At 37.0% G+C, this 27,759-nt stretch overlaps 1 protein-coding gene across 1 annotated transcript in view; it reads right to left on the bottom strand.

The window, feature by feature from the left end:
• The window catches only part of SHOC2 (SHOC2 leucine rich repeat scaffold protein), a 63,587-nt gene that overhangs the window by 12,458 nt on the left and 23,370 nt on the right, over nucleotides 1-27,759 (bottom strand). Inside the window, exons 2-5 of the mRNA XM_044438623.1 lie at nucleotides 23,082-24,055; nucleotides 16,347-16,484; nucleotides 5,739-5,869; nucleotides 814-1,002 (exon numbers count right to left, since the gene is read on the bottom strand). Of these exons, the coding sequence (XP_044294558.1) occupies nucleotides 814-1,002; nucleotides 5,739-5,869; nucleotides 16,347-16,484; nucleotides 23,082-23,784 (1,161 nt within the window). The 5' untranslated portion in view covers nucleotides 23,785-24,055. The remainder of the gene's footprint in view (nucleotides 1-813; nucleotides 1,003-5,738; nucleotides 5,870-16,346; nucleotides 16,485-23,081; nucleotides 24,056-27,759) is intronic.

The following is a 27,759-nucleotide window of genomic DNA, read 5'->3' as shown; positions in this document are numbered from 1 at the left end:
TCATTTGGTGATCTGCTAAAACAGGGCTGGATCTGCTAGGCTCCAAACAAAGAATAATAAAAACATGTTTCTGGAAATGCCATAATGCAAGCATAAGCTTTTTCATCCAAACTAAGTGTGACAGTCTAAATATTACACCTTAATGGAAGCTAAGAGAGAAAAACCAAACATTACCTATCTATGTTTGCAACACCATATATTCCAAAGCCATATTTTGAATTATGCAAGTATCTAATTGTTCAATAGCCTTTATCTCAGAACTACAATCGGAGCAAGTCCTTCTATTTTTATTACCACCAACATTTGAAAAAACCTTTTTAATTTAAAGGAATTTCAAGATGGTATATGGCCTTGTTCATTGTTTATCTCCTTATGAGAAACAATGCATTTGTTTTTCTCTAGGAAAAGGATAAACATGCTGCCAAGGGTTCAGTCAGCTTGAAATTCTGATTATTGAAAACAAAGGTACTCTGTCCTTTGCAGAAGCTGTAGCAGCAGTGGGAAAATGGAAAGTCCCTGCCTGATGCTTTTGTCAGACATTCAACAACTCAGAAAAAAATGTTTGTGTTTAAACTAATAATTTTTATTAATATATGATCTAAAACACAAGGAATATAAAAATACCATACCAGCAGTTAAAAGGTATGTTTTCAATTTTTTATAATTAACACTGGAAAATTCATCCTACATACTGACATAAATAAATAGTTCCAGTATCTCTTTGACTACAAATTCATAAACTATTTTTTTACCATAAGCACATTAATTATGGCAAGCCAGAAGCAGATTAATTCTTGACAGACAATGCCTCACCTTCATATTAAGCTTACTCAGCACTTTTGCTCTAGAAAAAATTCCAAAAGGGATTTTATTGATGCGGTTATGTTCCATATTGAGAGCGTAGATGGTAGAGAATTGTGATGGGCCACCCACTGGATATGATTGGAAACAGTTTCTTGCCAGAGTTAGGCTAGTCAAATTCACAAGAGTAGATAAGAGACCCTGGGAAAGAGAAAAGGAGATTTATCTAATAACACGTTCACAATAGTTCTGAACCCCAAAACATTTGAATAGACAAACTTTTTTCTCTTGTACACTATCTCATTTCCACAGCCTACCAAACACTTTAGTATGGTAACATACAGGATTTTCTTCAGTTTTCTTCAGTAAATTCACAATCCTTTTCCAATACACTATCAGTCTGACCTAATGTTAAAAGAACTGCAAAGCATTAATGCAACAGTCACACAAGCAGCGGCTTCCATGTTTTCTTCAATATTGAACAGTTTCATGTGCACAATGGAGGTGTACATGCTGAATTCTCAAACAACAGTAGTGTGAATAGGGAGCATATGTTTGTACTGAAGTTATTCAAGTTATGCATGCACTGATGTAATTCACATGTTTTTGAAAAGACTATTATGTCATTGAGAAAAAAAATCACTCATTACATTTTCAGCCAAAGTAACAGCTGAAAAGAAACTACTGGTAACACAAAAGCACAGAAGTAGTTCTGAGCAGGGATGTAATGTCAAGATAGCTCCACCAACTATAGTACAGTAACAAGTGCAGTGTAATTTGTAACAAACTAAGTCAAAGGCAAGAGGGAATGATTAACTCATGGCTGTAGTAGATAAGTTACACTGTTCCTAATATTTATTATCACACCATTATTTTATAGATGTTAACAAATGCCATTGCTTATTTTATTTATAAAATCTGTTTTGGATGACTCAGTAAGTTCCCCATTTTAATAGGTATAGCTGCATAACCACTGCCATCTAAAATTGGAGTACTTTAAAGTTGGGTTGCAACATTTGGTGAAGTATAGTTAAACTAAAACTCTGTCAACTAAAAAAAATCTATTCTTCATGGACTGGCAAGACAAGCAGACTTTTAAATATATTAACATAAGGACTTATACAATACTCTGAGTAGCAAACACCATCTAGGAAGAGACATTCTCCCATTTCTAACCCATACATGGGAATGACTCTTCTGACATGTGCTCTGCTGCAGTATCTGCATGCATTATCAAGAAATCTGTATTATTTGTATGTAAATTTATGTAGAATTAGCAGACATTAATTGACTAAGAGCTCTTTAATTGGGTGATGGTTCTACTTTAAAGCTAAATGTTTTGATCTAGAGTTTGCCTTCTGTGCATAGAAAGGCTCTCCTTCTGACTGTGCAAGGTTTATTACTTAGCAGAGCATTTCTGTTGGCAAAACAGAAGATGCAATCTTCACCAGCTTTCCCCTTCTCCTGTAGTCTCCTATGCTCCCTAAACAAAGATTTCTCATTCTCCCTCCCCACCCCACCCCACCCCACCCCACCCCCTTTCAGACAACATCTATGGAAACTGTTTAAATAAAACGGAATGCTGCATTTTCAGATACACACTGTAGTCGATCTATGTATATATCCAAGCTGTGAACCACCCAGGGAGCTTTGGCTTATTGGATGGTATAGAAAGGAAAATACTACTACTACTACTACCCACAACCACTGTTGTGGGTTCTCCAACCCTTCAGAGGCATTTGAGGATCATACAGGCTGTAGAACATAGCAAATTCATTGTTAATTCAAGTAAGCTCCACACTATTTTTGTGTCATTAAGTTTAACTATGTTTTTGCTTTTAATTGTGCCCTCATTTTTACATATGAACTTCTGACAAATGCATGCAAACATCAACCTAAACAAACACACAAATAATTCATATAAATTGTGCCATTAATCTTTTTGGCCATTATATACATGAAGAGAGATTGCAAAATCTCTGGAGGCAGAGCTTTTATTTCTCACTTGCTGTCAAGTTGCCAAACACACAATTTGCAATTAAAAGCAAACTTTAAAGATGAAATGTCTTCTTTTGGCTTACTATGTCAGACTTAAGTTATCCCCCTGAAGCAATTAAGAGGATACACAAACCATTTCACACCATTAAGGTCACCCCATATTATTAAGGTAGGAACAGGATTTGGTAAGCTTGCAATTTTCTGAGCAATAATTTTTTTTTAACAAAAGGGTACATCCCACAGCCCACAAGAGAACCACCGTTGTGAGTTGTCAAAAATCCTATTGGCCAAACAAATAGGGGAAATGTGAGACTAATAGTAGCAGCAAATCAACTGTGGCAGGAGAAGGAGATTGTGGGAAGAAGCAAAGATCACGGCACAGCCTGGGAACAAGTGAATTTTAGAGAACTCCTAGTTAACTGTTTCAAATCATTCAACCTGTGGGGATTTCAGCTAAAGAAACCTGTCCCTTATCTTTGTATAAGATGACATAAGAACAGGTAGTTTTCCTCAACCTGCTATCGTCCAGGTGTTCAACTACAACTCCCATCATGAGGAACGAGTGGTCTGTACATTTACCCAAAAAATAATAAAAAATCCCCTTACTTGTTTTTCTGAGTGCTTTTTTAAATCTTAAAAAGAGAAACTTTAAAAGATGCCACGTATACTTATCAAATGCTACTAATTACATTGTATTTTTTAAAACAGGTAAATCCTATCCTTTCTGCATGTTGATTACAAGATTCCTTTATTCCATAGATTTCAATGGACCTTTGGGACAGCTGGCAAGTTCCTGGCATTTCCAAAAGCTTACCGAAGATTCATAAGCCACTCAGCCATTCAGATATTATATGTGTTAGACATTTTCAAACACACTGTACATTTTTAAAAAGGCTCAAAAGAGATTAGATAATACATTCCTTTGACAAGGAACAAAGTACTCACTATTAATGAATACTTATGGGCAGCTGCCTCTCCCAAACTAGTCTTTTAAGATCTAATGTTTATTAGACATTGCATCATCATGAGTTTGGCATGTTTTGCAATTCTGCAGTTTTCTTTGCAAATGTATTTTCTATCTTCTGAGTCCAGCAACTTGCTTTAATGGATTAGCACTACAACAACATGTAAGTGGCTCTTTTCAGCAGCAATTACAACTTATACACATACTAGCAGTTGTGAATAAAGCTTTTTAAAAAATCTGTTAAGGGAGTTTTAAACTGAAAGCCAACTTACCGTATGAGAAAGCAGTATGTCTTCCAGCCAGTCTCCTTTGTATATGCAATTACCCTTCAGTAACTTTCCTAAGGTTCTTGGGAGGACTGATTCAGCTTTGTTCTTAAAAGCTACCAGGCAGCTTTCTCCCATCAGCAATTTCTTCAAGCAATATTCATGCATTCCCAATCAATGCTAGTGGTAATCATCTATATCCAATTTGGCAATTTCAAAGCTCTCTCATTTCTAGATCATTTTTTGTATTAAAACCGATGCTGAGTTTAGTGCTTTAGAGCAACATTATATAACTTTAAGCAGAAAGCATTAACGTATCTAGTTATTTGTAGTTTGTAACCAGTTAAACACTGAAAGCAATTTCCAAAACAGAATATACTTCTTGGTACACTGTTATGAAAGCTGAAAATTCTATCCTGCTCATGTAAGATTTCTCTATGTACCTTTTCACAGAGGAAATGGAATACAAATTCAAAAATCTATACATTTTTGTATCTTTTCAGTTTATAGGCAGACTACCAAAATAAGAGCAAGTGTAAAGTGTCAGCTAGAAAGTCTTCATTTCACAGTTTTACATATTGGCCTTATGTAAGGCCAGGTTGGAATCAGTGCAGTGTAGAACCACAGGGATGGTGGCTGGATTGCAGGGGGAGCCATATAAGGCAAGACTAAGGGAACTGGGTCTTTTCAGCCTGGAGAAGACGACACTCTGAGGGGATTTGTTGGCAGTATATAGGTACGTGAGGGGTGTCATGCGGAGGTTGGTAGAGACCTGTTTTCCCCTGCAGAGGTTGGCAGGACATGTTCCAGTGGAGTAAAGCTCAGGGAGCAAAGGTTCAAATTAGATGCCAAGAAGTACTTCCTGACAGCTAGGACCCCTAGGGTATGGAATAGACTTCCATGGGAGGTGGTTGAAACCCCATTGGTGAGGGTGTTCAAGGATAGACTGGACAGGCACACGGCAGACATGTCATGAGCGGAGCTGGCTGGAGTAGGGGTCAGACTAGATGGCCCAGGTGGTCCCTTCTGACTTGCTCCGTTTCTATATTTCTATGTAAATTCATTTTGTGAGTTCACTCATCTGATGCAGGACTGATCTTCTACCACAGAAATTCACCAAATTAATTATTGTCCCAAAAGTTCACAGGAACTATTCCTAAGAAACTGACCACCATTTTAAATTTGTGGTTCAAATGTGCTACTTTTTCAATGGTTATGATTACGGATATTAATCCCCCATCCTCCCTCCCTCTCTCTCACACACACTCACAAAGAACCTTCCTCTATCCAGTGCCCTACAGATACTTTGGACGGTAATTCCCAAGCAGCCCTGTCCAGCATAGACAGTGGTCAGGAATCCTGGGTGTTGAAGTCCAAAACATTTGAAAGGAAGACCATCCTACACTCTTTTTTCAAGCTCACATTAACACAAAGCTCACTTCTTAAAGCAGCCTTCCCCATCTTGGTGCCTTCAAAATGTTCAAAGCTTCATGCTGGTCTTGGACTGATTGAAACTGAAGGTCAAAATACCGGGAAAGCACTAGTTTGAGAAATGCTATCTTAAGACTTTGGTTTAAAAGCTGTGAATTTGGAAAAATCAAATTCTATTTTTACAAATTGTTCTCAATTCATACACTGTGGAATAAATCTTTGCTTCCAAAGCCTTACTTGAATATAATGTTTAGGTTCTTTAAAACTTCTGAACTCACCTCTGGTAGAGTAGAAATATTGTTGTTCTCCAAGTTCAGTTCGTCAAGTTTACTGCACTGCGCTAGAGACTTAGGTATAGCTGAGAGCCGGTTATACCTCAGGCCAAGACTTTTCAGACTGGACAGATTTCCTAAAAAACAAAACAAGATGGTTAAGAGAGACTTGTTTTAGAAGCTTAAACACGGATTGTAGCTGCATCATATTTAAAAAATCCCCAGTAGCAATATTAACTTAGGAAAGAATGAATTTCTCTGGAATGATTTTTTCTTCCCAGTTGGGAGAAACTCTTTCCAGAAGGATCTCTATGAATACATCCAGTAGTATTTTCAAAGAATTGCACAAGCAGAAATACACAACACTGATAAATTAATCAGTATTTCAGCAATGTCCCATTGGGTATGATCAGTTGCCATGACTGAGTTGTGCTTTAATCTAAATCATCTTAGCCATCCTCTAAAAGCATTCATCTAAGTTTTTGTTTCTTGCCTCTGGCCACTTATCACTAGAGTGCTTTAGACCACTTTACACATTTTTAGATTACAAGGATAAGCATTCTGACAAGAGAGAGAAAGAGAGAGAGAGGATATTAACAGTCTTCAAAAGCAGTAGAATAAAGAACATTAAAAAGCTTCACAAGAGGGCTGCATGCCAGGAACTAATTAGTGAAAAACCTGCTGCCATCTCCTAATGCTTTCTACACACAACTATGACACTTAGCTGCAAATGCAGGTCCCCTTGTTTGGTGTAACACTGCACACAGGATCAGTATCCATCCATCAGTTCATCACTGTTTATATTATGATCTGGGATACAATAGTCCAAACAGCAACCAACTTTAATTTAGTGGAACTAAACTACTTTAATTTAGTGGAAGCCTTAAGCGGCTTCATGTTTTCGAACCACAGCAGAACTTTGAAAATATATAATAGCCTTGTCTTCAGTTTCAGTACAAAATATTTGTTTCTCTAAAATGCCCAAGAAATGTTGAAAGGCAGGAAATGGTTCAAAATACACGAATACTGGTTGCTGCTACTTTAGAAAAGTTGTTTATTGCTATGTTCCACATCCAACACAGTCTGTGTGGTTGAAAAATGCAGTTTCATTAATTTTGGTTAACACAAGCATTTTACTATTCCCAATACTGAAATGAGTAATTATTCCCTGAATTAACTGTATCCAGTTGCTCCACTCAGTCAGATAAGAGAATCCACTGACCTGAAGACTACTTGCAAAATATGTACTAATGAAATTTAGAATCAAAGAATATTTGCTAAATGCATAAGGAAACGTTTGCCTAAAATTTAGCTGATTTAGAGGTTTATTTTTGTTAACTAAAGCATTTTTTTTCTGTTTAAAGTGTAAATGACTGCAGAAAAACAAGGCAGCTAAAAAGTAGTTAAAGATGGGGCATTGTATAAAAGTCTGTTAATAACAGTTTAACATGAATACCACCCCAAGCCTTTTCTTCCCCTAAAATCTCCACACTATCTTATTTCTTCCAGGAAAAGAAGGATACTATTTTTTTAAAATAACAAAAAACAGCAGTTCCAATTATGAATTAATAACATCTTTTGTGCAGGTGCTGTTTTTCGGTGTTTTCTCTTGCAGAATTATACTTGCAGGCATTATTATAACATGCTTCAATAAGGTCTTTTTTATGCAGTTATTCTATATTCACTTTATTACCACGCTCAGCTAATCCTTAAGCCAATAAGAGATGTTTGCACAGAAACCATAAATCAGAAAATCATTGTTGGTCTCTGCACCACCCTTTTTCAGAATGACATGCCTCCTGTTCCTGGGAACATAAGCTTCTCACTAATAAAACAAGGTAATCACTGTTCTAGGAAAGTTTGTGACATAACTACACAGTCAAGTAAATCTTCATCAGAAGAAAGAACTAGATAACAAAAATGTTTTAAAAACCCAGCATCCAAATCTCACAGCTCTGCACCTGCACTACATAATCTAATGCGTAACTCAAGGCAAACAAACTTTTTCCTACAAAGTAAGATAGTGGTGGCAACGTAATAGTGGAGGACACTGAGAACACACAGGTCCAAACCCCAACACCCCAAAAAATAGGAAAAAAAGATTTCGCCAAGAGAGTGTAATATATTCACCATCCCATCCCCTTTTCTCAGCAAAGATCCACTTACACCTTGACAGCATGCCGTTTGACAGCTGTAAAATGAGAAGCAAAGCAATAAATTACCCTATTTGTAGCCATGCTTTGCCAATGGCTATGGATGGTGTTGCTGTAATTTAACAGGATGCACCATCCAGCGCATTGAGGAGGAAGAACTCAGCAATACATGGTGTTCCACATCTGCACTATTCCAAACTCCCCACAAAATTATATAGAAAACTAATGTAAAAAAGTGTGTCAACCTCAGGCACACACACAATAATACTAAAAAAGCTGACAAACAGTGATGCTTTCTCCAATGTACCACTTGGCTACTTTGAAGGGACTGACAGTGACTGTCATTTTGGAGACTGTGCAATATGTTCACTGTGGGGGAAAATGGGGGAGAGGAAAAACATTATAAGTGCTGCAGAAGGGGTTATGGTCACAGCAGGGTAGATCAAGCCAGTGACTATAATACCAGAGTACTTCTTGGATACTTGATGGCATGGCTGTCATTGGTGGTAGCCCCGATGAGCTCAGCAAAAAGTGGTTTTCCACTCTTGCCAAGCAGCTTGCTTGCCAATTCCCTGTACCCATGAGGGAGGAATATTGCCTGGGTTCAGCAGACACAACCCAATGTTGGTACAACTACCCCTAAAACAACTATTGGGTTGAGAGAGTGGCTTGTTGTCCACAAAGAACCCGCACTATAGGAACCAGCCTTGGTTCATGCAACATGACAATCCATCATGGCAAGATACCTATGATGGGTTGCAAATCCAGTCAGTGACATGTTTGCATAACACGATAGTCCAACAAGGTTTAATTTACCTGCAGAAGCTCTTGCGTTGTTAGGCAACCTCAAATAACCCTGAAACAATTCAGGGGATATTTATTTATATCTCACCTTTTTTCCTTCCAAAGAATAAGGCTTACATAATTCTCCTCTCAATCTTATTCTCACAACAACAACCCTGTGAAGTAGGTTGGGCTGAGAATATATGACTGACACAAAGTTACCCAGTGAGCTCCATGACTGAGTGTGGATTACAACCTGAGTCCCAGTCCCAGACTTTTAACCACTACACCATACAAACAACCTATTATTATTTTTTATTTATATTTCACCCATTCCCAGTGCTGGAAATCAACAGCAGTGAAAACATTCTGTAAGTGATCAATACCTATCCAAGTTTTAAGTATTTTTGGACTCAGCAATTCAAGTCTGTTGATACTGTTTAATCAGAAAATATGGGCATCTCAAGTCAATTCAATGTTTTAGTATTCTCAATGCCCTATTTTTATGTGCAATATTTATCAATACTATGACCAACTTAAATGACTTCAATACCTTTGCTCTGAGATTCAGCTTCCTCTTAAGACAAGGAAAGCACATAGTACATTACACAGAAAAGTCAGCCATATATGCAATGAAAGCATCCCCTCAAATTCAATAATTATTTTGTAAGCCTCCAAGAACCAGCCACCCCTTGCCTTTATGCTCATGGTAATTAATAGCTCGTCAAGCCTTACTTTTTTGTCCACTTGTTACCTATATCATGGATGCTGTTTTCAGAACTAATCTTAGAGGGGGAACCCATCCTTGCAATGAGTACTAATTCCTGTGACAGCTGGAAATACTGTCAACTCTATGAAGGCATTTAAGCTAATATGAGGTATCTTCAAAAAGTTTTCATACTTTTATATTTTACATATTTTTTGCTGATGGCATTAAAAAGTTGCTATGATGCTGGGAAAAATGCATCCCGAAGGAAGGTGACTATGTAGAAAAATGATGTAATTTGTTCTTGAAATTCTTAATAAATAAGAGTTTTTTAAAGTGTGGAAACTTTTTGAAGAACCCTCGTATTCCTTTAAGGGTGGTGTTGATCAAAGACCATTATCCTAAAATATATGAACTAGAAAAAAATAGAAGTAGCAAATTCTGAAGCACCCAACATAGAACAAGTGAAACAAGTTAAACTTCTCTTGAGGACAGAGAACAGGTTCAAACAGATTGCAGAATTATGCTGAGCCACACAGCAGAGCATGGGTAACTCAGAAATAGACAAAGTACCAATGTACTTTCCAAAAATGTTTAAAAATCAGGCATGCTTGAGCTGCCACGTGACCTTTCAAAAATAATGTTGACAGTCAAAGCATTTAGTGGAAAGCTATTAGGATACTGAGTGAGCTAAAAGGCAAGAAGATGTGCAAATGCCAGAGCCATTTAGTCTCCTGGGAAAAGGATGAATAAGAGTAGATATATTGACAATTCACAAATATTAAAGAGGTTGCTGAAAGTCATTGCTTGTCCTTTCTACCAAGAACCATGGAAATTACAGGGCAATAGATTTCATGACAACAAGTATTTTTTCAGGAAAACATCCTGGCTATATGCTCTAACTCACAACAATGAAACATGCTAATATGAAAAGTAATAGGGAGATGACTGTTGGGAACATCTTTCAAATTACTCAAACCGAAGAATATATCTCTGAACATAGTACATCAGAATTCTAATGACGGGAGTTGTGATACACTCACCAATCGAGTTCTTTCTGTTAAATACTAACTGCAAAAGCAAGACCCTACCCAGTGAAGGAAATTAGGCCACATGTAACTAGCTGCTGAGGAATGGGAAAACAAACTACCATAGCTTATGTAAACCTGCCCATAGCAAGAAGCTACAAAATTAAATCCAAGCAAGAAAGTTTATTTAAAAACAACGAATTAGTGTCATGGTTTAGAAACATACAAAATAAGCCCATCCTGTACAGGTAACTATGATATCTAATCATATTGAAAAGAACAGATCCTTGAGCTGATACTGTGTTTGGATAAGAGCCCTGACTCAACAGTGGCAACAGTGCGAGTTGCTCTTAGTCCAGGCCTTCTGCAACGGTACTGACAGTAGAGAAACCAAGTATCAGAACAAAAGGTACAGAGCATTAAAGTTGGAATAAAAGTCAGAACAGTAGATTTGAAATCCTATTTTAAAAGGAATGAAGCAATAACTGTCCTTTATGTTAGCACAACTCTTCTTTCTTTAGCTACAGCTTCTCAAGGAAAAACAGGTTTTATGTTTTACTGGAATGACATATTTTTGTTTTGTTTAAAGGTATCACTTACATTTTGTATCGCAAGTGATTTGTATACCATGCATATGACAAATCTTCTTCAGAATTTACCAACTGTGGTTGCATGTACTAAGAATATTTGACATGTTTCGAAAAAACGTGTATGGAAATAGCTTTTTGGATTTTGTCACACTGAATTCTAGTTGCCCAGGCATCTTAAATAGGCTAATAAAGAAGATGATTTAACATTCATTTAGCAGCATTTTTTAGGTCTTCCTATTTTAAACAGTACTGAAGGCATATTGAACAAATAGGAATAAAGTAAAAATATGTTAGTTAGAGACTCCAGGACTACCAACCAATCTAATTTGTTCCATTTATTATTTTCAGCATTTATATTATACCTTTCTAATGAACCTTCCAGATAGCTTATAGTCAAAACTACATGCATCCAGTGCATGTACCACATAGCAAGGCTTGCATTCAGTTAGTTATAAAAACTGCTGAATAACATGCAGACATTTGCCCAAGCCAATGCTTGGAAAAATGCCCTAAAAGCAATAAAATATCTAAACGACAACTTTATCTGTGAAATTGTGGCTTGCTGCATCTTATAAACTTTTATCTGCATAGTGCAATCTTATGCATGTTTACTCAAAATCAAGTCCCTCTTTGTTCAATTTGAGCCTATTCCTGAGTACATTTGTTAAGGATTGCATCATCAGTGATTGAGACTGCAATCCTATACCCATTATCTTACTTCTGAGCTAGTGCAGCTAGTCCAAATGTACTGTACTCAATACAAACTTACATGCTGGTGTACACTTTTGTTTAGGAGCTAAACAAACAAGTTTTTGTAGTAAAGTCTCTCAATATGTATTACTAACAAGCCCCTTCCTTTTATACAATGAGGAAAGGGCACTGGCAAAGGAAAGCTAATGATATTATTGATCAAGGTCCCAAAACCTGGAGCCTGTCCTGACTAGACCTTCAAAGCATTTATTTTTAATTAAAAGCAGTGGGGGGGGGGGAGCAGCTCCAAATATGACAGCTGCAGCAGCACCCAGTGAAAAGCTTAATCCTTCCTCCAACCCCTACCCCAACACCCATAGATTTCCCTAAGCTAATTCCTGACATCTCATTCAAAACTGCTGTTTGTTCCAAACAGGGGTGGGAGTAAAACAAGATGACTTTAGTAATATAGATGGAAGAGGTGATGGAAAAGGAGACTGAATCAAGAATGTACAAATGTACAAATTCAGACTGAGTTCTGTGTTTTTTAGAAATACATTTTGCTGATTTATACTAAGTTCAAGGAGTCATCAGCTTCCTGCATGAGATAATCAACCTAACTGAAACTTAAATGTTAAACAACCAAAAAATTAAAGTTTAAGGGCCCAATACAGGACAGAATGATATGGGTTCTGGAATTGCTAAACTGTAATCTCTTGGTGGATTTTAACAAAATCAGTGCTTCAAAGGGCTCCTACTCTTTGAGTAGTTCTTGAAAATAACAGTCTTCTTAGGAAAACTGAAAAGTTTGGAGATGAAATAGGATTCTAAGACATGGGATTCGACAAAATAGTGTTTACAGTTAACAAATCCTACACAGGCTTTCAGTATACATATGGCTCTATATACATTACAAGCTGGAACAATGGGGACTATCCTGTACTTAAGTAGAAATGGGCACAAAGAGAGCAATCCTACTGCTTCTTGGCATTATCTTTCATCCTAAATGATGCTCCAACTTCAAAAGGGGGAGTCAGAGATCCAAGTAACCTCCCTTGCCCTTTCACAGACAGCACTGGGGGAAAAAACATGCCAGCTGTTTCCTGTGCTTGGAAAAATGATCTTCAACAGAGAGAAAAGATGCTTCCCTGGAGAATAAGAGAGAAGACTAGGGAGCTTATCCTGGGGCCATTCTGGCCTCCTTCCTGCCCTCTCCAAATTATCCCAGCTAGACAGGCAAAAAAGTTGATCTAGAAAACAATCAGGGCAGAGGTCTAGGAAGTAATGATCCTCTCCATCCACCCTGCATGGGATGATCAGAAGCCTCTAAGCACAGGGGTTTCTGTTAGGGTGCAATCAATGGGAATGCACCCTAAATGATAAACTATAGATTGGTGTGCAGTAACATGGAATAATTAAAGCAGTTTAGAAAAATTAGTAATGTTAGCAATCATGGATTCTTCAAAATAACTGGCATAGAAGAACACAACACACATATTAGGAATCTTGCCAAATCCAATCTCATTTTAATGGCGGTCTAAAATAACCAACCATGTATTTATGTACTGCTATTTGCTTTACCATTGGGCATTTTTAGACTACAAGTGTTTGCCTTCAGCACAGATTCTCAACAAGTGCATATTTACCACACCAATAAACTAGAGTGTTGGATTTAGGACAGGGAAACAATTTTAATGGATACTTAGCCATGAAATACAGTGGGTATGCAATCGACAACAGCTGTTGCTTAAAAAAAAAAAAAACCTGTGGTGGCACAGCACTAATCAGAGAATCATAGGATAGTGGAGTTGGAAGGAGCCAGAAGATCAACCCCCCACTCAGTACAGGACTCCAGGTTAAAGCATCCCTCCTCAGATGGCTGTCCAGTTGCATCTTAAATGCCTCTATTGTAGGAGAGTCCACAACCACACTAGGAAATTGGATCCATTGTCAGACTGCTCTAATAGTCAGGAAGTTCTTCTTGATGTTCAGCTGGAACCTGGTTCCTGTAACTTGAGCCCATTATTCCATGCCCTACACTCTGGGATGATTGAGAAGCGAGTCTGTTCTTCCTCTCTGTGGCAGCCTTTCAAGTACTTGTAGAGTGCTATCATATCTCTCCTCAGTCTTCTCAATGCTGTATGTGCTCAGTTTCAATCTCTCCTCATAGGGCTTTATTTCCAGTCCATGGATCACCCTTGTTGCCTTCCTCTTAACCCTTTCCAATTTGTCTGCATCTTTCTTAAACTATGGTGTCCAGAACTGGATACAGTACTCCAGATGAGGCCAATCCAATGCTGAGTAAAGGGGAACTAGTACTTTACATGATTTGGAAGTGATACTTCTATTAATGCAGCCTAAAATAGCTTTTGCCCCTTTTGTAGCCACATCACATTGCTGACTCACATTCAGCTTGCAATCTACAACAATTCAAAGATCCTTCTCACTTGCAGTATTGTTGAGCCAAGTATTTCCCACCTTGTAATGATGCATTTGGTTTCTTTTTCCTAGGTGCAGAACTTGACATTTGTCCCTTTTGAATTTCATGTTGCTGTTTTCAGCACAGTGCTCCAGCCTATCAAGACCACCTTAAATCTTGTTTCTGTCTTCCAGGTTATCAGTTATCTCACCCAATTTTGTGTCATCTGCAAATGTGATAATTGTTCCCTCCATTTCCTCATCCAAATCATTCCAGAACTGAACCTTGCAATACCCCACTTGTTACCTCTCCCCAGTCTGAGAAGAAGGCACTGATGAGGATTCTTTGAGGCCGAGGCCATGTCCATGCCCATGTCCTAATGGCAGTGGTAAAGTAAAATCAGGAGCATGGAGAGGGAAGGAAACTGCCTCTTCCCTCCCTGTCAAATCTAAGCACCCACTGGTTTAGGTTGGGTGCTTTAGCCTCCTCCTAGACTGGTTAATTTTTGAAGTGTGAGTATATGTTCATACATGTGAACCTGTGTGATCCCCAACACACAGCAGACAAACTATATGGTCTCCTCCCTGCCCTGAACCTATTTCACCACTACCATAGCTTTTTTTTAGCAATAGCAGACTTTGCGGTGCTGCCTAAAGTCTTGAAGAACCCTGAAGGTGTACAACCCTTTCCTAAACCAAACCAGAGTTTAAAAAAGAGATGCACAATATGCAAGATTCCCCCACTCCCATTTGTACAAAGTACAGAATAGAAACATTTGAATGAGGGGACATTGTGAGAAAGGTTCGTAAGACTGTCCTGAGACCATCTGGTAGTGGACAGTATACAAAAGTGTTAAATAAATAAAATAAGGAAAAACTCACGGAGGAAAGCAATCATGTTAGGAAAAGATGAAGACAGAAGAAGAAAAAGAAGACCAAGTATGAACTGGAGTGACTTCATACAGAAAACCACACCCCTGAATTTATAAGCACTCTGCAGGCCTGTCATGGACAGGACATTATGAAGCACTTTCATTCATAGGTTCACTGTAAGTTGGAGATAACAGCACATAACAACAATTATGCTCCTCTACCTTCTGTGCCCTCTTCAGCTGAAAGAAAAGAACTTTAAAAGAACGTTAAAAAAGATCTTGCAAACTTGATTCAAGTTCCTCCAGAAGTAACTAAAGCACTATATACTTTGGTTCACATTTACTGGCATCTCAATTTTGGTAACAGGAGAAGCATTAACGCTGCATATATGAGTTAGTCTTGCAGGTTAACACAAAAAACATACAAGTTGGAAATAACAAGAAGGAAATAAGCAATAAAAGAGTTAGTGAAAGTTACGAGATTTTTTAAAAAAGTATTGAGCAGTACCAAAAACCTGCACTACACTTTTCAACTACTGGACTTGAAAACTAAAAGAAATGACCAATTCACAATGAGTAACCCATATAGATCAAAGCAGATTGCTCTGAGAGACTCTTTAAACTCAAAAGATTTGGGGAAGGGGGTTAATCACTGCAATCTTTGCTTATTGATGACCATAAACTGGGCAATATTTACTAAACACATAAAGGAACATTTACCATTTTTGACTACTCCAGGGTAAGCACTAGCAAGGAGACAATATTTATCCCCACACTTCTCAAAAAATGGGTATTTCAATATGCAATCCCACAATAAACGACAACAATGAAAATCTCTCTTTCTGCCCATAATTTTTATTTCTTCCTCTATTTCAACTGTATCCTCTCGTGTAAATGTCAGAGATTTCTCTCCTTTAGAAACTGCTGAGTTCTCACATGTGCCATACATTTAAAGCTCCTTCATGCTTTTTCTGCACATGATATACTTCCATGCAGGAAAATAAATAAATCAGAGGGAGGGAGAGCTTTATAGAAATACAAGCCGTATGGGAAGTTGTAAGTGACTTGCATTTTTTGGGTTGCATATCTACAGAAAAATACATGTATGTTTGCAATCATACTGTATGCCTGTACAAACTGCACAGTTTTTCGCTCGTACAGGAGGTGCAACATGAGAAGTAACCCTCAGAAGCCAAGTCTTGTGTATATGCAACCAATTAAATTATTATAAATCTAAGTTTAAATTGTACTTTATTGTAACCAATCAATACTGAGGACATCTATAATGGAACTTGTTCATCCTTTATGTAGGTACAGGGCACCTGTAAAAACACTGTTTTGTTTTTTCAAACTTGAACCCACATATTTACATACCTATAGTGTCTGGAAGGTCCAAGAGTTCATTGTGCTGTAGGTCAAGTTTGGTGATCTGTGTGCAATTTCCAATCTCCTTTGGAAGATGCTCAAGCTGATTGTGTGCTACATCCAGCGTTATGAGGTTACACAACTCACCTAAAAGTATACAAGGACAGAGTATGAGAAACATATCATTCTGCCTAGGACTAAACACTGAGTACAGATCTGAAAGGTCATGCATGAAACTTTTGATCATTAGCTAGTGTTACAAATGTAGCATTTCAATATTTAGGTCTAAATCTGCTTTATTCAATGAGTCTGTTAAACAAGCGTCTCAAAGACAGGTTGTCAAAGAACAGAATATCTGCACCATGAGCAGTTACTCCCTCAGTGAGACCTCCTTACCTATTCCCAATAACCTTTCCTTGCCCCACTTGTACCTCAAATACTAATTATCAAGCTCCAATCATTCATTCTCTAACAATCAGTTCCATATGCTGTCTCATCTGTCTAATGTATTAAAGCAGTAACTGCAGTAATAGTTATTTAGCACCAGCATTCTTCCCACTAGAAGTCTGTATTTTTCACTTCTGCCATCTATATTACACTAACTTGGCTTCTATTACACATAGTACTTTGAAAACCACAGAACCCTTAAACTACCTGGGTTGACATGGTATTTTTAAGGGAAGTTTTCACTAGATTAAAAATGCAGGGAAAACCAATTAAAATCAATGTAAGGCTGCAATCCTATATGCACTTACCTAAAAGTAAATTTGCACTGAGTTCAATGAGATTAACAGACATATATGGGATTCCACTTTATCTTTTCCTTAAAACTGTTCTTTCAGTATATACTGTATGACAGTGATTTACATTTGGTTCTGTTTTGATAACAAAGAATCTGTGATTGCATGAATGATTCAGAGGTTATGCTTTAGGATTGTGCAAAGAAAAAGCAGAACTTTGAGAATAACCTTTGCTCACAGTGAAACTGAAAATTCAGATTGACTTATTTACACATTTTCCCTAATTAAAACTGATAGAAAAAATATGTCACTAAGAGAAAGAGCTCACTTGACACTGAAAATAAAGTGCAATTTGTACATTACAAACATTTTGAAAAAGAAATGGCCAATTTTCAAGCTTTCACAAAATCTCCAAAATTAACACACAGAGTTATTTAAAATGCTGTTTAATGGGAGGGGGAAATGCTTGTTTTTCATCTTTCTAGCACTCCTTGGATGTAGGGTCCAAAAGAACTCAGGGAAATGGACAAATGTAAAGACACACAAACCAGAATTCTCCTAAGTGGGTAAAGTTAAATGCATTGTGCTGTAGCTTGCTCAACATCTGTCTTCCAGTATGAATTTTGTTCAAGCTAATTATTTCACTAGGTCCAGTAGAGTTAGAAAGAAAAAACTAACCTAAGATACAGTTGACTCTATACATTTTCAACCAAGTTTTTAAAGCCTCTTATAATTTACTGTGGAGAAGTTTTTGGCAAAAAGAAAAAGAAATCTTGCTAGGTTGCGTGCTGGTTCTCCATGTTGCATCTCTAGACAGACTTAAACTTAAGTTACAACTTGAAGGGCTAAATGAAATTAGTACTTCCATAAAATTAAAAGATAAAATCCTATGATGAAAATATAGATGTACATAATGTTTTCTAATTGTACAATTAATTTCCTAGCCTTCAATGATCAATCAGCATTCCCAGGACAGTTTAGTTTTAAAGAATATATATTACAGAACAAATAAAACAGCAATAAAATATCAAATAGAATTAAAAAGCCAAAGGTCACAATGGCCCTATAGTTTAAAAAAACTTTTGCAAACTAACAATATTTAAAAACAAGGGAAAAGAAAAGCATCTTTAAGTAGTACTGAAATGATAACAAAGAAGGTGCCAGTGAGCCTCCTTATAGAAGGCACTTCACAAGTAGATTTCTTCATGGAGAAGGCTTTCTCCCTGGTTATGACCTGTCTTAATTCTGATGACAGCAGTAGCTGGGTATCAATCTCAGTGGATGAACAGACTGATGTCAAGGAGGATGTGTCTTATTTAATTTTAGAGATACCTAACATGTTTACAGCCTGATACTGCTCCTAAATACTATTCATCTCATTCAGAAGCAGTCCCAACTTTGGGCTCATCTAAATGAATTTAGTTTACAGTTGTAAGAGCAAGATCAGATGATATAACCTATATCAAAATTTTAAAAGAAAGGCCTGTGCATGGAGAAATGAGTACCTTTCTTTACCTAAAAAAGATATCAAGATCATCTTTATATATGTATAAACTATACAAAGACAATTATAGGAAAACTTGTGGCAGGAAAAATTTTGATCATTAGCTAGTGTTAATGCAGGTGAATTCTAAAAAAAAATTGTAGAATTTTTTTCCTGCCACAATTTACCTGATCAAAAATATTGAAGACTGTAAGCATATGTAAGACAGGCTTCCCCTTACAAGATTAACTCTCCTGACTGGTTGTGCTCTCTCGTCTTAAGCAGACTGAAATCTCCAAAATCCTTACATCATCATAAATCCTGCATCAGTTGACAGAGGGAAATAATCGAGAGCTTTCACTAGGCTATACATGAAAAGGGGCTTTATGAATGTTAGCAATGTTATTTTTTATTTTTGTTTCAATTAGCCTTTATAAAAAAAATTGTTAAAAGCTTCCCTAGTTCAGCAAAACCAACAAAAGGTAGGCATTTATACAGCTTTTCTATACACTGGTGCAAGATTTTTAAAGCATTAATGAATATTACTTAAAAATAAATCTATTAAGTGCAAAAATAAAATCAAATGCTTCTCATAATAAGCAGTCTGCACACTCTTCCTAAACCAGCCCTACAGAAATCTACCTAATAAAGAAATAACATAACGCTAAACAACAATTTCAGATTATAAGAATGCCTTGAATTCAGTTACAGACACTCCCATCTGTTCCTTCATATTTCTCACGCTTGGTCTATGACTCACCAGCATTTTTCATTTTCTGTCCCACTCTTCATCTTTACTGCTTAAATGGAATGGTTTATTTCCTGGAGAGGTATGGAAAATACACTGGATCTACCTTAAAGGAAGATTCCTGAGGTTTTTGGACAGTGCATAATTCTCAGTACTTGCTATAGTCAAGCCTTCCCATTTTAACAAGGGGATGACATAGATTAAAGAAAGCAAAACCTCCTTTGAAGACATCCTCTTGAACCATAGCTGTAAGATGATGTCCATGACCTTAATGTTGGCAAGTGAAATATCCAAGTACAAAGCAGCAGATTGAAAAATCTCAGCCAAGAGCTAGACAAAGAACTATTTTCAAAATGAACCTAGTGCATGGCCTCAAGACAGTTCCAAGAGTAGCCATGAGTTTCAGATCCATCTTGCTAACTGTCTTGCAGATAGGGTTATACTTGTTCCTGATGCAACAAATAATCTCAACTGCAACATAGAAAATATGTATGTATCTGTGTATTAAGTACTTCTCCATACCAAAAGCATCGAAATATGATAGTCTACTAAAACTTCATACTAATTCAAAAAGTCAATACATGACATGGTTGCTTATATAAGTCTCAGTGGCTTGTTTTAATTCATGGCACTTGCCAGCATGTGTTGGGAACCATTTCCATATTTATCTACTTGGGCAAGGCTTGTCATGCCATCGGAACATAGGCACCATGTCTTGTTTGCGGGAAAAAACCACCTTAAAAAACCCATGGTTTAATCTAATTTAGCATATTTATTTTATTTATATTTTTATATTGTTATTTATTTTATATTGTATTTTATATTTATTTTATATTGTTAATTTTATATTGTTATTTTTGTATTTTATTGTATTTTATTTTGTGTTGTGAGCCACCCCAAGGCTTTGGCAAGGGGCGGCATAGAAATGTTTTAATAAATAAATAAATAAATAAATAAATATTATGCAAACCAAGTACCTATATGTATTTGACCTGAAATGTATTGCGGGGAGGGGCAGGCAATTTAAAAGGTGCAATATGTAGACATTTTTACATAATGGCCTCAGAATTTAAAAATAGTAGAATGTGCTTCTCTTACACGCTATTGAATTTAAGGAGAAAAAACAAAGGAAATGGATGCTCTTAACATAGTGACCCGGTTCACAGGTGACAACTTTTGACTTAGATTATGTAAGAGTTCTCATTAAATTGTAGGTTGTTTTTATATGCAAATCCCACACCATGGTTTAACCAGTGATATAAAATGTATGGAAATGCTAAAACCATGAAGTTTCAAAAACTGTTTCTTTTTTGGAAAAATGTAAAAATAAGCAATACAGTTTTTTAAAGAATTCTTTACAGATTTACAGTAATATGTTTTCAGGCATTCTTCTCCAACTAGTACCCTGCAGATATTTGGCCTTCAGTTCCTATAGGCATCAAGCAGCATAGCCAAAGGTCAAGAATGTTGGGCATTGTAATCCAAAATATAATCCACAAATTACAAAAATTTTTTCAGTACTGTATATCTACCCACATACACACACTATCTCTTCAGTACCTGTAATTAGTTTATTATCATTATTACAATGCTGTACTGTGTTTAAGAGGTTTTAGTCAATATTGAAGTGTTTAAGTGTTTTATATACACAGAAAGATAAAATAAATACATATGCTAAGGCAAACATTCGGCTTATTCATGCAACTTATGTACAACCCAGGGACTACCTGTATAATATTTTCCTGTTTGTTAAGGAAGTTCAGGGAAATTCTAAACCTATTCCTGTTTGTAGGGTGGAGCTTAGGAAATTTGGTTGAAAAAAAAGTTACTGAGACTTTATTTATCTGGGATAGACATTACTAAACTATTTAAGAACCTTTATGTAATGCCAGAGACTTCTTCAAAGAACATGTCAGTTATTCAAATACTTAACTACAGCAAGAATTCTAATTGCTTCTAAATGGAAAAACACCAGAATGCCCAACAACTGAAGACTGGAAAAATGTATGCAGTGATGGAAAAATTAACTAATTTTGTAAACAGAAGAACAACTGAAGAATTTAATGATACATGAAAATGCTATTATATCCAGTATAATCAATATAATGTAAAAGGAAGCCTGTTCAGAGATTGTTGATGACTATAATTGATTTGAAGTGATTGGAAAATCTGTTGGTATAGAGAACTTCCAAGCTTCAACAGAGTAGTGATTGAGAAAAGGATAGAAATTTTTAGTCTCTTTGGAAATTTGCAGGTTATGAATGTATAGGTTATCACTAAGATCCCTTGGCAATTCTATTTTTTCTTAAATTCTTTCTGTATCTTATCTATTCTAAGAAATCACTTTTAAGAACCTTTATGTAATCTTAACCTATTATTAACCTATTAATATGACTCTATTATTTGAAGAGTGATATTGAATGTCCTTTTGTAAATATGTTCTTCTAATGAACATCTTTTCTTGTTGTTCATTTTGAAAGGTTGCCTTTAGCGCTACTGTTAATCTCATGCCTATGCCACAGGAACTAGACTGAGCTTCTCTTATTCTAACAGGAACAATTTAAAAAGTTGTAGTTGAGGTATTATTCCCTAGGGGTAAGTTTAACTGAGTACTTTATTAAAATTGGCAATAAGTTCTATAGACACAATCCTCAAAATTAATTTAAAAATGAAAGAAACATTGGTGAAATAAGTCACGTGCTGTTCTACTGCATCTGGTGATCATGGCAGGATATTCTAATGTAGTTCTAATCTAAAATCTGCTGCATCAACTGTTTCAGCATCTAACCAGAACAACCCCAGAAACACAGGAATCTATAAAACAAAACCTAAGCTGTCAAGAACACTCCTTTTCTTCCATATTATGACATGATCTCTGTGTTTACATGTTGACAAACTGAACATAATTTAGGGCATTCCCAAATATCTATCACTAAAATATATTTTAGATCAATAATTTTAAGAAAGAATGGAAGAAAATGCCTATGCAAGAACTGCACAAAGAGCATTAATAAAACATTTATCCCATGACTTTATTATTTTCAGATACTTACATTCCCTGTTTTCTACAAAAGACTCCTTGTTATAGAGTTTTTCAAATTTATTTTCAGGGGACTGAAGGCTGGGTAACAGTATATTAATACTTTGCCTTTAACAATCCAAAGCATTTCTGTTTGGGGGGGGGGGGTCAGGGGCAGTGGTGCTGGGTTGTCTGAGCTGTTGACAAGGGAGCAAGTGTGCTCCTTGCCATAAGCTCATTGTTGGTTTACAACAAATTAAATTTCTTCCTACATTTGCAGCAAGAGAAACGCACAACCCTTAGTATCCACCCATGAACATCTGACCCTAAGAAACCAGGTAGGCTACAGAGCCAAGTCTACCAAAGTATCTTGATCTGTTCTTGGAGGAGGTAGAAAGAAGGTCTTTGTGCCTGAAAGTTCAAGAAAGATGTTTCTAGGCAGAACTGAGCCCACTTCATGGTTTCCAATCAGTAGGAATAAATCTGTGGAACAGTGCTTGAAAATCAGGGAAATAAGTACTTCATTCATTTGTTCAGTCACTATAAAGGAAATTTTAATATAAACTACAGCCCAGTGCTTTAGAAATTGAATGATTATATGCATTAATCAATATCATTCCTTCAGTTAAATACAAATGTGCAATAATGCCAACACTTAGTCAGCGAGGAGGCAACTAAGCAATGCTGATATCTGCATTTGAAAGTTCAACTACATTATAACGTTTAGAGAAGGATTTTAAAATGAAGTTCTTACCAATTTCTGCAGGGAGTTGCTTGATTTTGTTCTCCCGTATGCTAAGCATGATCAGTATTGACAAGTTTTTGATCTCCTTTTCCACAGTTGTGATACGATTAAAGCGTAGATAAAGTGTGGTAAGGGAAGTTAGCCTGTACACCACTGGAGGAATTTCTCTTAATTTGTTATGCCGTAGATCAACCATGCGAAGTTGCTTCAAGTTATCGAGAGAGTCAGGAAGGCTGGTAAGTGAGTTCTCACTTAGGGCCAGTGTCACCAGATTCACAAGACAGCCCACCTCAGCTGGTAATGACTGCAGTTTGTTTCCATATAAATAAAGTTCTGTCAACTGTGTTAACTCTTTGACAGATGATGGGAGCACATGTATAGACCTCTTTGCCAAGTCCAAGCGCACTGAATTCTCTTCTCGGCATTTGTTTAGCTCTTTGATCACTTCGGCATTGCTGGACTTTTTGCGAGCGCCTGGAGCTGGATTAGGTCGTTTTATTGTATTGTCCACAGAAAAAGCCACACCTGGCTGTGCACTGCTTGAGTCCTTCTTCCCATCTTTGGCTTCCTTTCCTTTGGTCTTTGGCTCTCTTTCTTTGCTTTCTTTCCCAAATCCACCAGAAGCCTTGGCCTCTTTCTCCCTTTCTTTTGCTGATGATACTTTAGGATCCTTCTCCTTACAATCTTTTTCTTTTCCAAGATTACTACTCATGATTCCTCAGTTCATCCAACACCTTGTGAAATCCAATTTGAATTTCAGTTAACAAAACTCATTTACCATCCAAGAAATAGCAGTAAGTGAAACTACTCATTCACTGCTGGATGCACAGGCAAGATTAAGACGAAAAACTGTGGCTAGAAGCAGGTTTCATGGCACAGTAGCCATCTGCTACATGTTGGTTCAGAGATGCTCCCTCCCAGTTTCAATATTAGAAGATCCAGCTACTGGAGTTTAGAGAAGCAAAGGATCTTCATTAGAAGAGCTGTGATACAAAGAAAGAAAAAGGCATATATTAATACATGGGCACCTTCTCAGACAACACATTGAGGCTTTGCTCTGTAAGATAAGAAATGCATGAAATCACCTACCATCTTTTTCATAGATCTTTCAAAAGAGAATAAAAGCTGAAATATACTTCCCAACAAATGCTTCCAAATAAATATTGGTAAAACTACTATAATACTGTTAAGGAAAAACTAAGATCTGAAAAACAATTCATCAGCAGAAATGAAATTTTAAGGTGAGTTCCCTGTCCTCTTCTAAAACGGCATGTTCTAACTTGACAGCAACTGACAGCATCAAGAGGCTCTAGTTCCTCTTCACTTTCTGCCATGAGAGTGGTATCATCTGCATATCTGAGGTTGTTGATATTTCTCCTGGCTATCTTACTTCCAACTTGTGATTCATCTAGCCCTGCCTTTCGCATGATGCATATAAGCTGCATATAAGTTAAATGATGCATATAAGTTAAATAGGCGGGGTGTCAGTATACAGCATGGGTCTTCAAACTACGGCCTGGGGGCCAGATCGGGCCCACCAGGCCCATTTCGACCCACCGCATGCACCCGCGCCCACGCCCATCACCACCCACTGCGTGGGGAGGCAACCGTTTGCTCACTTGGAGAAAACGATCTCCAAGTGAGCAAGCTGCTGCCTCATGGACCCACCTCACAGCGCATGCCGGCCCCCGCCTCGCCTCGTGCCCCACCTCAGCGCACGCTCTGCCCCCACACCGGCCCACGCGCACCACCTGCACCACCTTTCTGGCCCACGCCCAGCACCGGCACCTTTCAACTTGCCCCCTGGTTAAAAAGTTTGAGGACCCCTGGAATACAGCCTTGCCAAACTCCTGTCTCAATTTTGAACCAATCAGTGGTTCCGTGTCCAGTTCTCACTGCTGCTTCTTGACTCGCATACAGGTTTCTCAAGAGACAAATAAGATGGTCTGGTACTCCCATCTCTTTAAGCACTTGCCACAATTTGTTGTGATCTACTCAATCAACAGTAGCCAGGAGAAAATGACAGAAGTATTTCCTTTCAAAATTAGTCGAGCAGTCAAAAGTCAGGATGTTTGATTAAATCATGTACTTTGGGTTAAAATTAAACATGCCACACACATGAAGTGATAATGCCTAAACATTTCTTGATATAGATCCCTCTTGCATTTATTCCTGTTTTGAAATACATAGGTTTTAATGTTTGTAGTTTTCACTTATAAGTTAATATCATTTATACTGGGATGGGTGATGGTACATTCCTAACAGAATTGGATGACACATTTAAATTGAACATGCATAGTCAAAAAGACAAAATTGCAAGAATGCATATTCACAAAGTATTATAAAATCCTAGTAATGCAGAAGTGACTCACTAAAGAATGTTGTTTAGGAATGAAGATACTGTGTCTGAAAAATCATTTTATATTCATCACTGTCACAATATTATTACCAAATGTTATAAACCCAAAATAAAGTTGCAGGTTTCTTTGTTGTGTGTACAAAACCATACAATAGGAGGCATAAATTGATTTATCAGACATAAGTATAATTAACATGGTCATGTACCTATCCTATCTGATGGATGAAATTCAATTGGAAACCTAGATATTCTGTTTAAGGTATGATTTAATACTGTGAAATATATAATGTCACTACTCTTTATGCTAAATTATTCCTAAAATCAATTTTATTCATGGTGGCAAAGAGCAGTGCAATTAAGGGTGTTATGAGGCAGCCTGAATAGGCTATTGCATGCCTCTACAATTACAACATTTCAATTTGTAGCATATCTGAGCTTGTTCAAAAATTATTTTTCTATATCTATTTACATGTTTAAGTCTCTCAGTAAATAAAGTTAAAGCCATAAAGCACCACAATATGGTAAGTGAATATTAAACTGTTAAAATATGTCGCAGAAGAGAATGCTTAGCTCCAGTTTCAAATAGAAACAGCCATCTTTTATCAGGATGTTCACAATGCACTTTATGCACTTGAAGTATGGTTACTTCAAGCTTTGAAAATAATCTGTGAACCAAAATTCAGATAGAAATCCTTTCAATTCTGTATTATCACACTTCTGGCAATTAGAAACAGTTTGTATCTCAGTCTATGCGGTTCGTACAATTTTGAGTTCTTTATCACTGTTGTCATGGCAACATGTGGTGTATTGCAATTTTGCATAATCTGTTAAATCCTGAAAGCCATAAATTGCTATGAGTGATGGACTTACCTCCCATCTGATAACACCCACATTACAAAAACACTAGCACTGCTAACATATTTGTTGATAGATGAGAATACATGCAAAAGCTGACTAGTTTTAGAAGCAATGTTACATCAGTTTTAGTTAAATATATGCTTAGGTTAAAGAAAGATACATGCTCAACAGACATGCTCAAAACTAAGGACTAGTTCACACAATAAAAAAGCAGCTTCTCTCCCTCCATGAAATCCTTTTGTTTCTCAGAAGAATAGAACTGAGAAAGGATGAACACACAAGAGAAATAAATAAAATAAAATAATAAACTTAAATAAAATGGTTGTGACTAAGAAAAAATAACCCTCAAAATACAACTCTGAAAGGTACATTTAACCATGAAAAATCATGAATTAATTTCATATTTCATAAATAATTTTTCCTGGTGTTACAATAGCAGCGGATACTAAATTCTGAAAAAGCAAGGATTGGTTGGGAAAAAGCATTTATCATTTTACACAGTAACATTGCGGGGGGGGGGGGGCACCGCTTCCTTAACCTGCAGGAATGGTGCAGTTTGCTGTGGCTACTATTGAGCTGCAAGCATTTCACACACAGCTATCACCACAACAAAAGCTGAGACTGGACCCTCCTCTCATAAAGAGGCCTTTAAAAGCAAAAGAAAATTGTATCATCTTTTAGTTTTCAATTTTAATGATATATTATTGTTCAGTCTTGCTGGCTGAAGAACAGGGTGATATTATGTAACACTTAAGACAACCCACGGTAACTTAGTAAAGTACAAAAGGCTGATAAAAGACCATGAAACATTTTCTAGGCTCAATATAACCAATGCTTATTAAAAGAGAATTGATGAAATACCACAGCAGCAAAGAATTAAATGGGATGCTGCTAGCCATCCCATGTTTTTCTCAGAACAGAGAATCACCAACACCTACCAGGAAATTAAGACAACTAATTGGTCCACAGGCCCCATCTAGGTCAAGCCTTATGTCAGAAAAAGCTCCAGCATCAGAGCTGAGGCTCCACACTTAAGGACTTCACACATTGTAGCAAGTGTGGAAAGAACTGTGCCAGTTGTTTCACCAAACTTGGAGAAGGGGTTTAACTGCATGTTCAGGGGAACAAGGGAAATACCCTGGTAATGGCTCAGCCTCTTTCCATCCCTCTCCAAAGCGCTTCTGAAAGACTGCTGAAATGAATCATCTGACTTCTTTCCAGCGCAGGAGGAGAATGGAAGCAACCTTTGTTCCCATGTTCACCCTGCCTGGCATAGAAAGCCCATAATCCTTTAAATTCAGAGAAATAAAAGAAGTCTCATAAGATTGCTCTACAGTTGCATTCCTATATACACACTTAGCTGGGAGTAAGCCATGTTGAACTTAGGGAAGCTTACTTCTGAATAGAAAAACAAAGTATGAAGGCCTACAACACCTTCTAGAATTAACACCCAAAAATGATGTCCTTATC

Source organism: Varanus komodoensis, unplaced genomic scaffold, assembly GCF_004798865.1.
Source record: "Varanus komodoensis strain SLA01 unplaced genomic scaffold, ASM479886v1 scaffold1, whole genome shotgun sequence".
Taxonomy (NCBI): domain Eukaryota; kingdom Metazoa; phylum Chordata; class Lepidosauria; order Squamata; family Varanidae; genus Varanus; species Varanus komodoensis.
Note: the sequence above shows the minus strand (reverse complement) of the source record. Positions and strands in the feature narration are given on the sequence as shown.